The sequence below is a fragment of the Hemicordylus capensis genome, chromosome 3 (assembly GCF_027244095.1).
Source record: "Hemicordylus capensis ecotype Gifberg chromosome 3, rHemCap1.1.pri, whole genome shotgun sequence".
NCBI lineage: Eukaryota > Metazoa > Chordata > Lepidosauria > Squamata > Cordylidae > Hemicordylus > Hemicordylus capensis.
The window spans coordinates 305,374,060-305,387,050 of NC_069659.1; the positions used below are offsets into that span (position 1 = coordinate 305,374,060).

General features: G+C 42.2%; 1 protein-coding gene and 1 long non-coding RNA gene across 7 annotated transcripts in view; one reads left to right on the plus strand and one right to left on the minus strand.

Moving 5' to 3' along the window:
• The window catches only part of PXYLP1 (2-phosphoxylose phosphatase 1), a 151,004-nt gene that overhangs the window by 71,885 nt on the left and 66,128 nt on the right, over positions 1-12,991 (plus strand). For 4 of the 6 annotated variants that reach the window (XM_053308732.1, XM_053308731.1, XM_053308736.1 and 1 more), the window contains exon 2: positions 8,109-8,240. In XM_053308732.1, coding sequence (XP_053164707.1) covers positions 8,162-8,240 — 79 coding nt within the window. In that variant the 5' untranslated portion in view covers positions 8,109-8,161. Of the gene's footprint in view, positions 1-2,054; positions 2,182-8,108; positions 8,241-12,991 lie in introns of those variants that run through there. The other 2 variants (XM_053308733.1, XM_053308735.1) reach the window with 2 other exon arrangements.
• On the minus strand, positions 5,368-6,225 carry LOC128350425 (uncharacterized). Its single transcript, XR_008319317.1, has 2 exons — positions 6,113-6,225; positions 5,368-5,477 (listed from the first exon to the last, which is right to left on the minus strand). It is a non-coding gene; the product is annotated as an uncharacterized LOC128350425 (long non-coding RNA).

The following is a 12,991-nucleotide window of genomic DNA, read 5'->3' on the forward strand; positions in this document are numbered from 1 at the left end:
TGAGCGTTCCTCCAGATGTTGCTGCAGCACAACTCCCAGCATCCTCAGCTACAATTTATTGTGGCGGGGGATGCTGGGAGTTGTAGTTCAGCAACATCTGGAGGAACCCTGGTTGGGAAACACTGCCCTAGCAACTCTGCTGCCACTACATGGCAGAAATCTCTTGATGCCTCCATGGTATCTGTGCATGGAAGACAACAGGTGGCACATGACCCATGACAGTGGCTGCCATCCTGACCAGTGTTCTTTCTAGTTTATTTCAATCTGTATGCGGAATGAGTTTTCTTCTGGGCACAGTATCAAGGCAGTGTGTGTGCTCATGCATTCAGAGTGGGGCCTTCCTGATTCAACCTGAGTGGGATCTAAAATTAACTGATTAGACATCCAAAAACATGTGAGTGTGTGCATGCCTTAGAGGGAACACTGATCCTGACTAAATTTCTCAGTAGTACCATACAGTGGCACAGGGGGGAAATGCCTGACTAACAAGCAGAAGGTTGCGGATTCGAATTACCGCTGTTACTACATCGGGCTCTGTGGGCACCAGGAGTCGAAATCAACTTGATGGCACACTTTACCACTTGGGAAGTCTAAAGAACTACTAAATAGGATTTCCTCTAGTAAATTTAGTCAGGACATCGGCCTGTATCATGTGGTCCATTCCATACCCTCTTCCACACAGAACAGCACACACAACCTTGATCTTGGTGGTTAGAAGGGCAGTAGTTTATGGTGACAGCCATAAGTGCTGGTCTCCTCAGGCAATGGTTTAAGTCCCCTGACAGCTCAAATAGCAACAGCCTGCAAATGACAGTTGTGTCTGTTGCAGCCCCATTTTCAGGACTGGATTCGGGGTTCTTGTTATGTGTCCTGAAGCAGAGGGCCTGTAAGGGTTCTGACAGAAGATGATTATAATAATTATAATGATAAACTTTATTTGTTGGCCGCCCCATAACAAGTTGTTCTCTGGGTGCTTACAACACAACATTAATACATGAGATAAAACACACACAACACATTTAAATCATAACAGACCAAAGAAAGGGGGAAAGAAAATATAAAATACAATGCAAAATAATTTAAAATACATTGTTTTAAAATTGGTTGATCAGATTAAGATTAAAATTTAAAAGGCCTGATTGAACAAAAAGGTCTTCTCCTGGCATCTAAAAGAACAAAGTGATGGAGCCAGGTGAACTTCACTGGGGGCGCTATTCCATAAACACTGTGCAACCACCAAAAAGGCCCTCTCCCTAGTAGCCACCCGCCTCACCTTATTTGGCAGGGACACCTGGAGGACAGCCTCTGAAGAAGATCTTAAGGTCTGAGTTGTGACATATGGGGCAAGGTGCTTTCTCAGGTAACCTGGTCCCAATCCATTTAAAGCTTTTAATGTGAAAACCAGCACTTTGAATTGGGTCCCCAAACAGACTGGGAGCCAGTGTATCTGACTGGCATAATATGCTCAAAAAGTCCTGTCCCAGTTAATTATCTTGCAGCCCTATTTTGTACTAGCTGCAGTTTCTGGACCGTTTTCAAAGGCAGCCCTGCATACAACACATTGCAGTAATCTAAGCAAGAGGTTACCAGTGGTAGCCAAGCTATCTCTGTCTAAGTAAGATTGCAGTTGGCGTATCAGCCGAAGCTGATAAAAGGTGCTCCGAGCCACAGGGGCCACTCAAACCTCTAGTGACAGTGCTGTATCAATGAGCACCCCCAAACTGTGAACCTGGGCCTTCAGGGGGAGTGTAACCTCATGTAAAACAGGCTGAACATTATTCACCCTGGCAAACCACCGACCAACAGTACTGCTGTCTTGTCTGGATTGAGTCTCAGTTTATACACCCTCATCCCGTCCATTACTTCATCCAAGCATGGATTCAGGACAGTCACTGCCTCCCCTGTGTCTGATGAAAAAGAGAGATACAACTGAGTGTCATCTGCATACTGATACCTCAGGTAAAATCTCTGAATGACCTCTCCCGGCAGTTTCATGTTAAACAGCATAGGGGAAAGAATGGAACCCTGCGGAACTCCATAGCATAACTGCCAAGGGGTTGAGCAGTAATCCTCAGCAGCACCTTCTGCGAACAGGCCTCGAGGTAGGAGTGGAACCACCTTCAAACAGTGCCTCCCACACTGAACTCGGTCAGCCTGTTCAAAAAGATACCATGGTCAATGGTATGGAAAACCACTTAGAGATCCAAGAGAATTAACAGGGTTGCACTCCCTGGTTGTCTGTCTGTCTGTCTGTCTGTCTGTCTGTCTCTCTCTCTCTCTCTCTGCATATAGGTCATCTCACAGGGTGTACAAAGCAGTTTCCATTCTAATGCCAGACCTGAAGCTTGATTGAAAAGGATCTAGATAGTCCGTTTCCTCAAAGAGTGCCTGGAGCTGGTCAGCAGTACACGCTAAAGCACTTTGCCCAGGAAGGGCCTATCCTCTGGGTTCAGACTGGGTTTCTTTAGGAATGGTCAAATAATAGCTTCCCTCAGTGGAAATGGGACAACTCTCTCTCTCTCTCAATGAGGTGTTTAGAACCTACTGGAGTCAGCTAAAATTTTCCTCCCTTTTAGATTTAATAAGCCATGAAGGGCAAGGGTCAAGCATGCACGTTGTTGGCTGAACTTAACTAAACACCTTGTCTTCATCCTCAGGGAACAATAATTGAAATGTGCAGCAAAACTAGACCAGGTTTTAGACCAGGCACCTCGTCCCCTGATCCTGTATCAGCCGTAGTGCCCAACTCATGCCAAATGCTAGTGACTTTACCTTCAAAGTGCTGTGCAAATGTGTCACAGTGAGATAAGTGACCAGGAGAGGGATCTTGGGGTCGTGGTGGACAGCTTGTTGAAAGTCTCAACTCAATGTGTGGCAGCTGTGAAAAAGGCCAATTCCATGCTAGCGATCATTAGGAAGGGGACTGAAAATAAAACTGCTCATATTATAATGCCCTTATACAAAACTATGGTGCGGCCTCACCTGGAGTACTGCATACCATTCTGGTCACCACATCTAAAAAAGGACATTGTGGAACTGAAAAATGTGCAGAAGAGGGCAACCAAGATGATCAGGGGCCTAGAGCACCTTCCTTATGAGGCAAGACTACAACACCTGGGGCTATTTAGTTTAGAAAAAAAGATGACTGCGGGGAGGCATGATAGAGGACTATAAAATTATGCATGGTGTGGAGAAAGTGGAGAGAGAGAAATTCTTCTCCCTCTCACATAGCAATAGCACTTACATTTATATACCGCTCTATAGCTGGAAGCTCTCTAAGCGGTTTACAATGATTTAGCATATTGCCCCCCAACATTCTGGGTACTCATTTTACCGACCTCGGAAGGATGGAAGGCTGAGTCAACCTTGAGCCCCTGGTCAGGATCGAACTTGCAACCTTCTGGTTACAGGGCGGCAGTTTTACCACTGCGCCACCAGGGGCTCCTGGCCACCAGGGGTCATCCCATGAAATTGATTGGCGGGAAATTTAGGGCCAACAAACGGAAGTACTTTTTCACACAATGCATAATCAACATGTGGAATTCTCTGCCACAAGCTGTGGTGACAGCCAACAAACTGGATGGCTTTAAGAGGGGTTTGGATAACTTCATGGAGGAGAGGTCTATCAACGGCTACTAGTTGGAGGGCTATAGGCCACCTCCAACCTCAAAGGCAGGATGCCTCTTAGTACCAGTTGCAGGGGAGTAACAGCAGGAGAGAGGGCATGCCCTCAAATCCTGCCTGTAGGCTCCCAGCAGCATCTGGTGGGCCACTGTGTGAAACAGGATGCTGGTCTAGATGGGCCTTGGGCCTGATCCGGCAGGGCTGTTCTTATGTTCTTAAGTGATGCATCTGATTGGTTGGCATTGTTTGGCTGTTTCAGAGCTTCATTGAGAGTCCACAATTCTATAGACATTGAGGAAAAATTATGTAGCCTAATGCTGTACATCTTAATAGATGACCTGTGTTCACTTGCTTGTTTATAACATATACTCCTGGTGGCATATGGTGATTGTCTACTGAGTTAGCTAAAATCTTATCTTCCAATGTGGCTGTGGCAGTAGAAAGAGGTGGAGGTGTGTGTGTCACTTACAGGTTCTCTTTCATTGGTGTAATGTTATACTTTTGTCAAGTGGGATTGACTCACTGAGTATAGGATTCAGACTAAGATCTGTTTTCTCTTATCAGAGCCGCCCACTTTTGCCCTTTGTGCCATATCAGTGTTGTCTGCCACCTGCTTTATTGGTGATGTTCAACTAATGTTATGCAAATACAGTTTGTTCCACTATGAACTGACAGTGGCAGAACTTGATGTTGACATGCTCAATTGATGAGTCAATTATTTGCCCACGGTCAATGTCAGGAACCCACCCTGATGCCCCTCCCATGTCCAGGGTGGTGATTTGTTTTATATTATTTTATATGTACTTGGTCTGTATGTCCTGGGAATTTATTGAGTTATTACTTTCTTTCACTGCCACCATATGATTATTTATTACCCTGCCTTCAGTCCTTGGCTTTGCGAGTGCAGGATAGGTGTGTGTGTGTGTGTGTGTGTGTGTGTATTTGGTACATAAAAGAAAGACTTAAAGTGTGCCACAAAACAAGAATAAGTTCATTATTTACAAAAGATTGAAATATCTCTTTAAGGCAGGGCACATCAATTTTTCTACAATGTTGTTAAATGTCAGTTGTTGGACTGTCTCAGAGGGGTTTTTGCCTTCTTTACAAATGTAAAGCTTAGGGAGGTATATAACTTGGGACAGAGTTATTTAAACTTGGTTTGCATACTAGGTGAAATAAGCCAAACCTTTCTGTCCGTTACTAGGAGCCTTCACTTCTGGGCACCTTTCTCACTCAAGGTTTCTTGCCCAGGCTTAACACTCCAGACTTCCAGAGCACTTCACCAGTGTTCTGCTACCGGTAGTTCTACAGTCTCCACACATTCACCAACCAAGTCTCTCACAAACCCCTGAACAATTTCTACTTGTTCAGTCACCACACAAATAAGATCTCTCTCTCTCTCTCAACTACTTTCTGTCCAACCTCTCCCTCCTAACAACCAGCTCCAACTCCCCCTCTGTCACCAACTGTGCTTATATAAATCCCTCCCTGAACATTCTATGCTTGGTTGCTATGGCAGCTCTTGCTCACAAACTCTCCATCTTTCTCTCTCCAGCTTCTGCATGTTATGTTTCATCACAGTCAAATACTCCATTAAGTCAAGAATGCCACAGTGTAGGTGGTAGCTTACCTTCTTAATTTCATGATGTTGTCATGAACAAGAATGGCACACAAATTAATGAAGCAATTCCATGTGGTTTTTTTAATCCAGGACTTTGGCCAATGAGTAACCCTCTGAGTTCCTTTTGCTGTCTGTAGCTTTATCCATTTTAAGGATATTTTTAATTAAACTATTATTGTTTTCAATTGTAGGTTCATCAACCTGGCGTCTCAGGACAAAGGGTGGTATAGAACTGGAAACAAAAAAAAGAAAAATTTTGTTAGCAAAGGCAGGAGTGCCTCTTTTCCTCCCAGCTCTGCAATAGTCATAGCAGAGCGAGCAGCATATAAAACTTCCCCTACTGGTTTTAACTACAGCTATCTCTGACAGCAGCACAAGCATTTATCAGTGGGCAAAGGTCACTGCTTAGGAAGTCCCATGACACTGCCTTGCTTGCTGTAGAAATTGGAGAGTACTCTCTCCTTGAAGGTTTAGCTCAGGTCTAGGAAAACATAATATGTGGTACAAGATAGTGCTGTGAATAAGGCATTGCATTATGGACAGCTGGGGAAAGCCTAAGTCTTTTTTTTCATTGTCGAAGTAATATTAATGCACTTAAAAATGTTTGATCACGATTTGGCCAGTCATTTGACCAAATCTGTTTTGACCAATCAAATGGCCAATCTGAGTGATACTTGATTATAGGGTTGGCCACTTAGAGTGTTACAGGTTTATTAGATTAAAAATAAATGTGGATTAGAGGGAGAAGTGTTCGCTGTCTTAGTCTAGTACAGGTTGAGTACCCCTTATCCGGATATCCAAAACCCGGAATGCTCTAAAATGCTTTATACCACACCGTAACACCCCCCCCCGCATGCCTCAGCTTACTTAAAAAATGCAGTCAAGCCGCCTTCCTCAGGGCCAGGGCCATCCCGCTACCACCTCCACCACTGCCTCCCACTTCCTCTGCTAGCCTCCTCTGCTCGCCCACCTCCTCGCCGTCGCAATTGTTTTTTTGCCACTGGAACTCTCGCACGCTCTCGTGAGAGTTCCGCCTCACTGTACTATTTATGAACGATTCCAAGATCCGGAACTTATCCAGTCCCAAGCAGTCAGAAAAGCTATATTCAACTTGTATAGAGCAAATCTTTGTAGGTCCTATGGGTTTTATAATATGAAGCCTTGTCCAAATTGGCTTCATATGATAGACTTCATACAGTATTTTGCATAGATTGCCAACACTGGCAAAAGTAGGAAATCTTTTATAATTTAATAATTCTTGGTAAGAAAGTAAAATGTAGTTGACAGCTTTGGTTAAACTTTGAAATATTACAGGGGGGAAATTTCAATGAAATATTTTCCTCAAAATTATATTCTACTATAGATACATTGATCTTTGAATGTTAGCTTTAGGAACACCCCCTGCCCCTTGTATCTTAATAATAATGTTGAACTCTGCTGATTGGCTGACAACCTGACTAAATTTACTAGAGGAAGTCCTATTGAAATTTAGTAATTTACAAGGATTTCTAACTGGATTTACACCGGGTTTTAGATCCTGGTAAGGAGCTAACATAGCTAGTATTAGCATCTGTACTAATGCCTCAACCATACTTAAGGCCAGCGGAAGCAGGGCAGGGAGAACTTGTGTGGGAGAGAAAATCATTCTTATGGCCTGCAACTAATCTCTTAACACAATTAAGGGATGATTGTCATTATGTCTCCTGCCTTTTGACTGCATGCCATTCAACATTTTTCTGTGCTCGCATGATTTTTTCTCTCTGTCATACATATAGGATAAACTTGAAAAAGCCAATTTAAATACCCAGGTGTTTTTCACGTAGGTCTCTTGTATTTATTAATGTAAATAAGTTTCATTGTAGTATTGTTCACCGGTTTTTCACATTATGGTAGTACATGCACCTGATCCCATGAAAGTCAATATCAAGTGACGTTTGAAAACAAATTGTATTGGCAGTCTTTATTGAGCACAGTTGTTCACTGGGAAATATCCAAAAGCAATGCATGGATGGCATAATTGCTTCTATTTATTAGCATGCTACAATTTCTTCCTTGCTCTGCTATTTTAAATCTATTTAATCACTTAATTGTGTGAAAGCAAAAATTCATATTAAGCTTCTTGCAGCAAATATGTCCAGCAAAATCCACTTAATTTATTCTAATTTCTTCCTTCTTGTCATTTTGAATATATTAACAGTAACACTATTGCCTAATGTTGTGTGCATGATTTGGTTCTATTTATTTTAATTTTTCATCCATAGTCTTTATTCCCTAATTGTTGTTGTTTCTGTAATTTGTCTTATAAACTACCAACTGTTTAATTTCATTGTATTATCTCTTCTACTTCCTTAGTTTCCTAATGTTAAATAGTTTCTCCAGCACACAATATACTTAATAATAAAAAAATTGTTGCTTCTCTTACTGTTCATACAAATTCTCCAGCAACATACAGTATCTCCTTCTGACTGACTTTTCCTGTAGCTTTCCCTTTCAGTCTTCTATTTCAGGTTCCTTTTCCAATCACTAGTTTCCATTCTGAAAAATTGACAAAACCTAACAGTACTGAGAAATTGCTTTCTAAAAATAAAGGTACCTAAATAAAAATTCTCTCCTAAAGATGTTCCTGTTCCTTCACTTTATGGATTTTCAGGTTTTTAGAATTCACCTTCAATTGCAGATAAAACTATTCTTGATGTCTGAAATAAACCATTGCTTGTTGCTGAATATACCAGTTTCCTTACTGACCTGAAATCAAATCCTTCTTCTTGACTGTAGGACTTTAATAGTTATCTGAGTCATTTTTAGGTTCATTTATAGATTGAATCTTACCACTAATAAATGTTCTAATATTCTTCGTTCACAGGAAGTATTTGGCTATGGAGGTGAAACCATGAAGAAACAGCCGAAAGAATAATAATGTTTTTCCGAAATCGTTTTCTGTTCTTGTTGGCCTTGGCAGCCTTATTAGCCTTTCTGAGCCTTAGTCTTCAATTCTGTAAGTATATCTCATTATGTTTATCGTATAGGTGAGAAATATGAAGCCAACTATCCTTGCAACAACTACAATTGGTTTACATTACAAGAATTGTATAAGAAAATGGTTTTGTGTCCCAAATCATGATTTAAATCATGATCAGAATTCATAATGTAAAATATACATTGACACTCATGTGCGAACACCAGCAGTAGCTACTAAAGAGACCCTGTACAGATACAGTTGCTCTCCCTCTGTTAGATATAAGAAAGCATTTACAAGGTGCCGCTTGGCTCAGCTTGCAGAGGTATTTGACCTGCTTTGTGTCTGGCCCCAACCTATATACATACAAATTTATTATGGTCCAAGTACTATAAAACGTTCCCAACTTTATATGTTAGGGTAAGTGTAGGGGTCTAGCTCAAAGGAAGTTGGTGAAAAGCACACTGTGTGTGTGCGTGTGCGCACACCCACACATGCTTGTGTGCAACAGGGAAAATGAATGCCACCTTCTTTTGCACTTTCAGAATGTATTTCATGCTTTATGGAGTTGTGCAGTCTCCAGCCTGACTAGTGCTGATTATAATGGTTGGAGGGGAAATTATTATTGCATCTGTTTTTTTGGGTTGTTTTGACAATTGATTAAAATTGGCAATGTGGTACCCAGAACAATAAATAAATAAAAATCCCATTTTATGCAGTGTGTTTTGATATAGTGAAGTAACTCTTGCCTGGTATCTTAAACTGTTCTTTTTCTTGTTAACAAAAATGATCCTTTTTAAAAAAAAAAAAAAAGGCTCCAGGAATAGTAAAATATTTTCTCTCGAACCTAAGAGCTTGGTAACAGGCTAGAGACAAAGGATAAAATTTGTATGCTTATTTATACTGGAACCTAGATGTGGAATTTACTGTTCTCCTTCCAGCAACATTGCCTCATTTTCCAGGCTGGCATACTATACAGCTCTATAGAAGTATTTCCAACAAGAGTTAGTTGATCCCATGATTTAACTGACGGCCATTGTTTGCGGACGTGGCTCTGCAGCACCTTTGATCTCAGGAAATTTTCCCCATGACTGGTTGAAACAATAGTCAATGTTTCTGGTCTGGCCCAACCAATAGATTAGTCATTTTTAACAGAACTGATAAAAGAAAACTTGGTTTTGAACAGTCCTAATTCCTCTGACCTTTTGGGTGGTTGCAAATTACTGTAGGAGAAAAACAGATTATTTAAACAAGAGTTGCTAATAGTTCTGCTTTCTCTCATCTGTGTAATGTGTGAATCGGCTGAGACAAATGATGTAGTAGCGGCTGATGTTCGTTCAGTGCACGTGGACTGACCTTTATTCGGTACATTTTACTAAATGAAGTTCCTGTTGGCTTACTTGTGAACCCTTTATATTCAGACCTGGTTTTTTGTGCTTCAGTAGATATGCACAGAATGTCCTGGTGATGCAGTAGATAAGAGTTTCTAAATGTCAAGCACATGTTAAGCAGGAATGCCAGTTTGAAGCAATTTTGATTTCTGAGGGATGGGAAAAGAAAATCCTTCCAACATGTTAAGTTTTAAAGCTGCATAGGTGAATGTGTTACTGAAATATGTTAAACTTCCATAATTCATTTTTTGAAAGCAAATTGTTTGTATGTGTGTGAGATTATAAATTAACCATCTCATTGTACATGCAGTTGATTTATTTGAGTAAATAAAATAAGGAAATGTAAAACCTTTCCTTGAAAAGTCTACATATGGATAATTATACAAATCATTAGTAGCATGATATAAAAATATCATTATATCATCTTGATATAAATATATATATCATTGGCAGGATATAAAAATGCTGTAAGACTTATTTATTCATATGTTATAGGGTCTTTATACATTGTTTTTCCATTTCTGTCTCCGTCAAGAAAATTTTTTAATTAAATATTAGGTGTGTGCAGTGTTTATTTGTGTCTGACACATTCATGTACTTGATTTTTGGGGTATATTTCTTGGTTGAATGAGGTGGCAAAGTTGGAGCCATTCCCAACTCCATTTCTGTTCTTTTGTGTCACACTCTGTGCAGTACTGTCTTTCTACTTGTTGATTTTATACTCAGAGAATGTTTTAAGGAGTCCTTAAAGATTTTTTGTTGGTTCTTTGCGTCTCTCTCTACTAGTTTGGTTTATACTTTTTTTGTAGAAGATATTTTTAGCCTACTTTCCAGTGGGCTTATGAGATCACCTGACATATCATGTGTTCGTGTGTGTGTGTGTGTATGTGTGTGTCCCCGCTATCAACTTCGCAATGCCTGAACCAATATGAACAAAATTGGGTACAACTGTAGGGACACATAGGGACACCTCAATAGCATAGTTTGTGATTATGTCATTCACCCCAATTCAAGATGGCAGACACATGAACGTTTGAGATGCAAGTTTGCTAACTTATGGACTTCCTAACCTATTTGAACCAAATGAGGTACAGTTGTAGTGAATGACACACAGGGACACCTAAGTGGTGTAGTTTGTAATGATGTCATCCACCCCAATCCAAGACAGCGGACGCGTGAACATTTGCTATGCAAGAGATCTAACTTGTGGACCTCGATTTGAACCAAATGTAGTCCAGTTGTAGATATAGTGAAAGGAAAGTAGGCAGATTAGTTCTTACTAGAACAGCTTGTTTATTTTCAGTTCAATTTTCTTAGCATTTAGCTCTGGGGTGGCTTTTAATTTGCTGCAGACTCACTTTCACTACTGAAGCATGTCTCTTGGATGGAAAAAGTAAGCTGTCCTTACAAACTAGGAATTTTAGTTTATTTTATAGTTCATCCTTTTTGTGTGTGTGCTGGATGGATGGGTAGGTCAGAAGACAGTTTTGCAGCTACTGTGGGCTGTTTCCAGTCAGTGCCATTGCCAGCCAGGTGGGTAGTGCCACCAAGTGATAGCTCTCTGGCTGAAATTATGACCTTTCTGCTAATATCTTCCTGATTTTGACCAGCAGCAATTGGTAATTATTAATATATTTGAAGAAGGGACCCCAACTTTTGCTGCCTGTACTTTGGGATTCAGCTTGATTCCATGCAAAAAACAGGCTCCGTGGACTGACTCTCTCTCTCTCTCTCTCTCTCTCTCTCTCTCTCTCTCTCTGATATATTGTTGAAGATGGGTTGAAGTTGTAATGTCTGTGAGTTTGTCTGGAGATGGGGAGGCAGGGAGCGCCTTCGTTGAATGTGGGGCAGAAATTCCGGTGGTGGTGGGGAATAGAAGAAGTAACGTTGGAAGGTCAGCAGGTTGTTCCAGGGGAAGGGTAGTCAGAAACCGAATAGCTGTCTCTCCTTCTGGCTGTCCTGCCAGCTCTTTGACCTCAGGGAGCACTGCCAACATCCCACATAACCTTACCTTGCTCCTCTGCAATGCCAGCTTGGTCCAAAATAAATTAGAACTCGTCCATGATTTGATCATGGATGAAGGGGCCATCCTGGTTGGACTGGGTCTGGTCCCAGCTTCTTCCTCCAGGATATTATGTAGAGGAGTGGGTGAGGGGATGTGGGCGGGTAGGTGGAGTGGCTGTGGTCTATAAGGATAATATCTCCCTTACCAGGGTCCCTGTTAGGCTTTTGGACCATATTGAATGTATGTACTTGAGTTAGGGGACCAGGGATAGATTGGGATTTCTGTTGGTGTACCGATCGCCCCGCTGCCCAACGGAATCCCTTACTGAGCTCACGGACTTGGTTGCAGAACTCGCGTTGGAGTCTCACAGACTTTTGGTGCTGGGGGACTTCAGTGTTCATTTCGGGACCAATTTGTCTGGGGCAGCTCAGGAGTTCATAGCAGCCATGACAATTATGGGCCTATCCCAAGTGGTCTCTGGATTGATGCATATTGCAGGTCACACGCTTGATTTGGTCTTTTACTCTGATCAGGGTGGTGTTCCGTGGGTGGGGACTCCTACGATCTCCCCGTTGTCATGGACAGACCACCATCTGGTTAAGGTTGGACTTACAACCACTTCCCACCTCCGCAGGGGCAAGGGGCTTATTAGAATGGTCCGCCCAAAGAGGTTACTGGATCTGGTAGGATTCCAAGAAGCCTTGGAGGGATTCAGTGTTGGCTCTGCTGGTGATCCTGTTGATGCCCTGGTTGAGAATTGGAACAACTTGCTCACCAGGGCAGTAGACATGATTGCTCCTAACCATCCCCTGCGACCTGCTTCAAAACTGGCCCCTTGGTATATGGAAGATCTACGGTGTCAAGGTCTGGCCAACTGCCAGGGAAGATCACGAGACAAAGCGAAGCTGCTGGAACTGGATACGGCTCGGGAAGTTCGTCTTGACCGGACTTGGCTGCATGCTGTCGACACAAGGGTTGACGAATGTTGCTTTTCAGCAGTGAGTAGAAGACTGGTGACGTGATTTATATTGCAAGCCGAGAGCTCCCAGCTGGCAGGAATTCAAGGCTTATCAGCCCTCTGCAGTAGGCGTTTGCTTCTCCTAATAGTCTCCAATTGATCCCTGCGTCTAATGACACGCCGTTGTTGTGGAGTCAGCGGGGGCTGGTTGCATAGCTCTTCTTCAGATTGGTCTTTCACGATTTCTGCTGCCTCAGGTTGTTGTGCCTGTTCTGAATCATTAGCCACAGCTGTTTCATGAACACTGACAGCCGGGCTCTGCCCCTCAGACACTCCTGCATCGCCTGGAAAGTTGACAGCTTCCCCTTCCTCCTCGCTGTCCGAGATCGAGGGCGTGACATACGGGGCCTGAAGCGGCAAGGTAGGCGACTGGTGC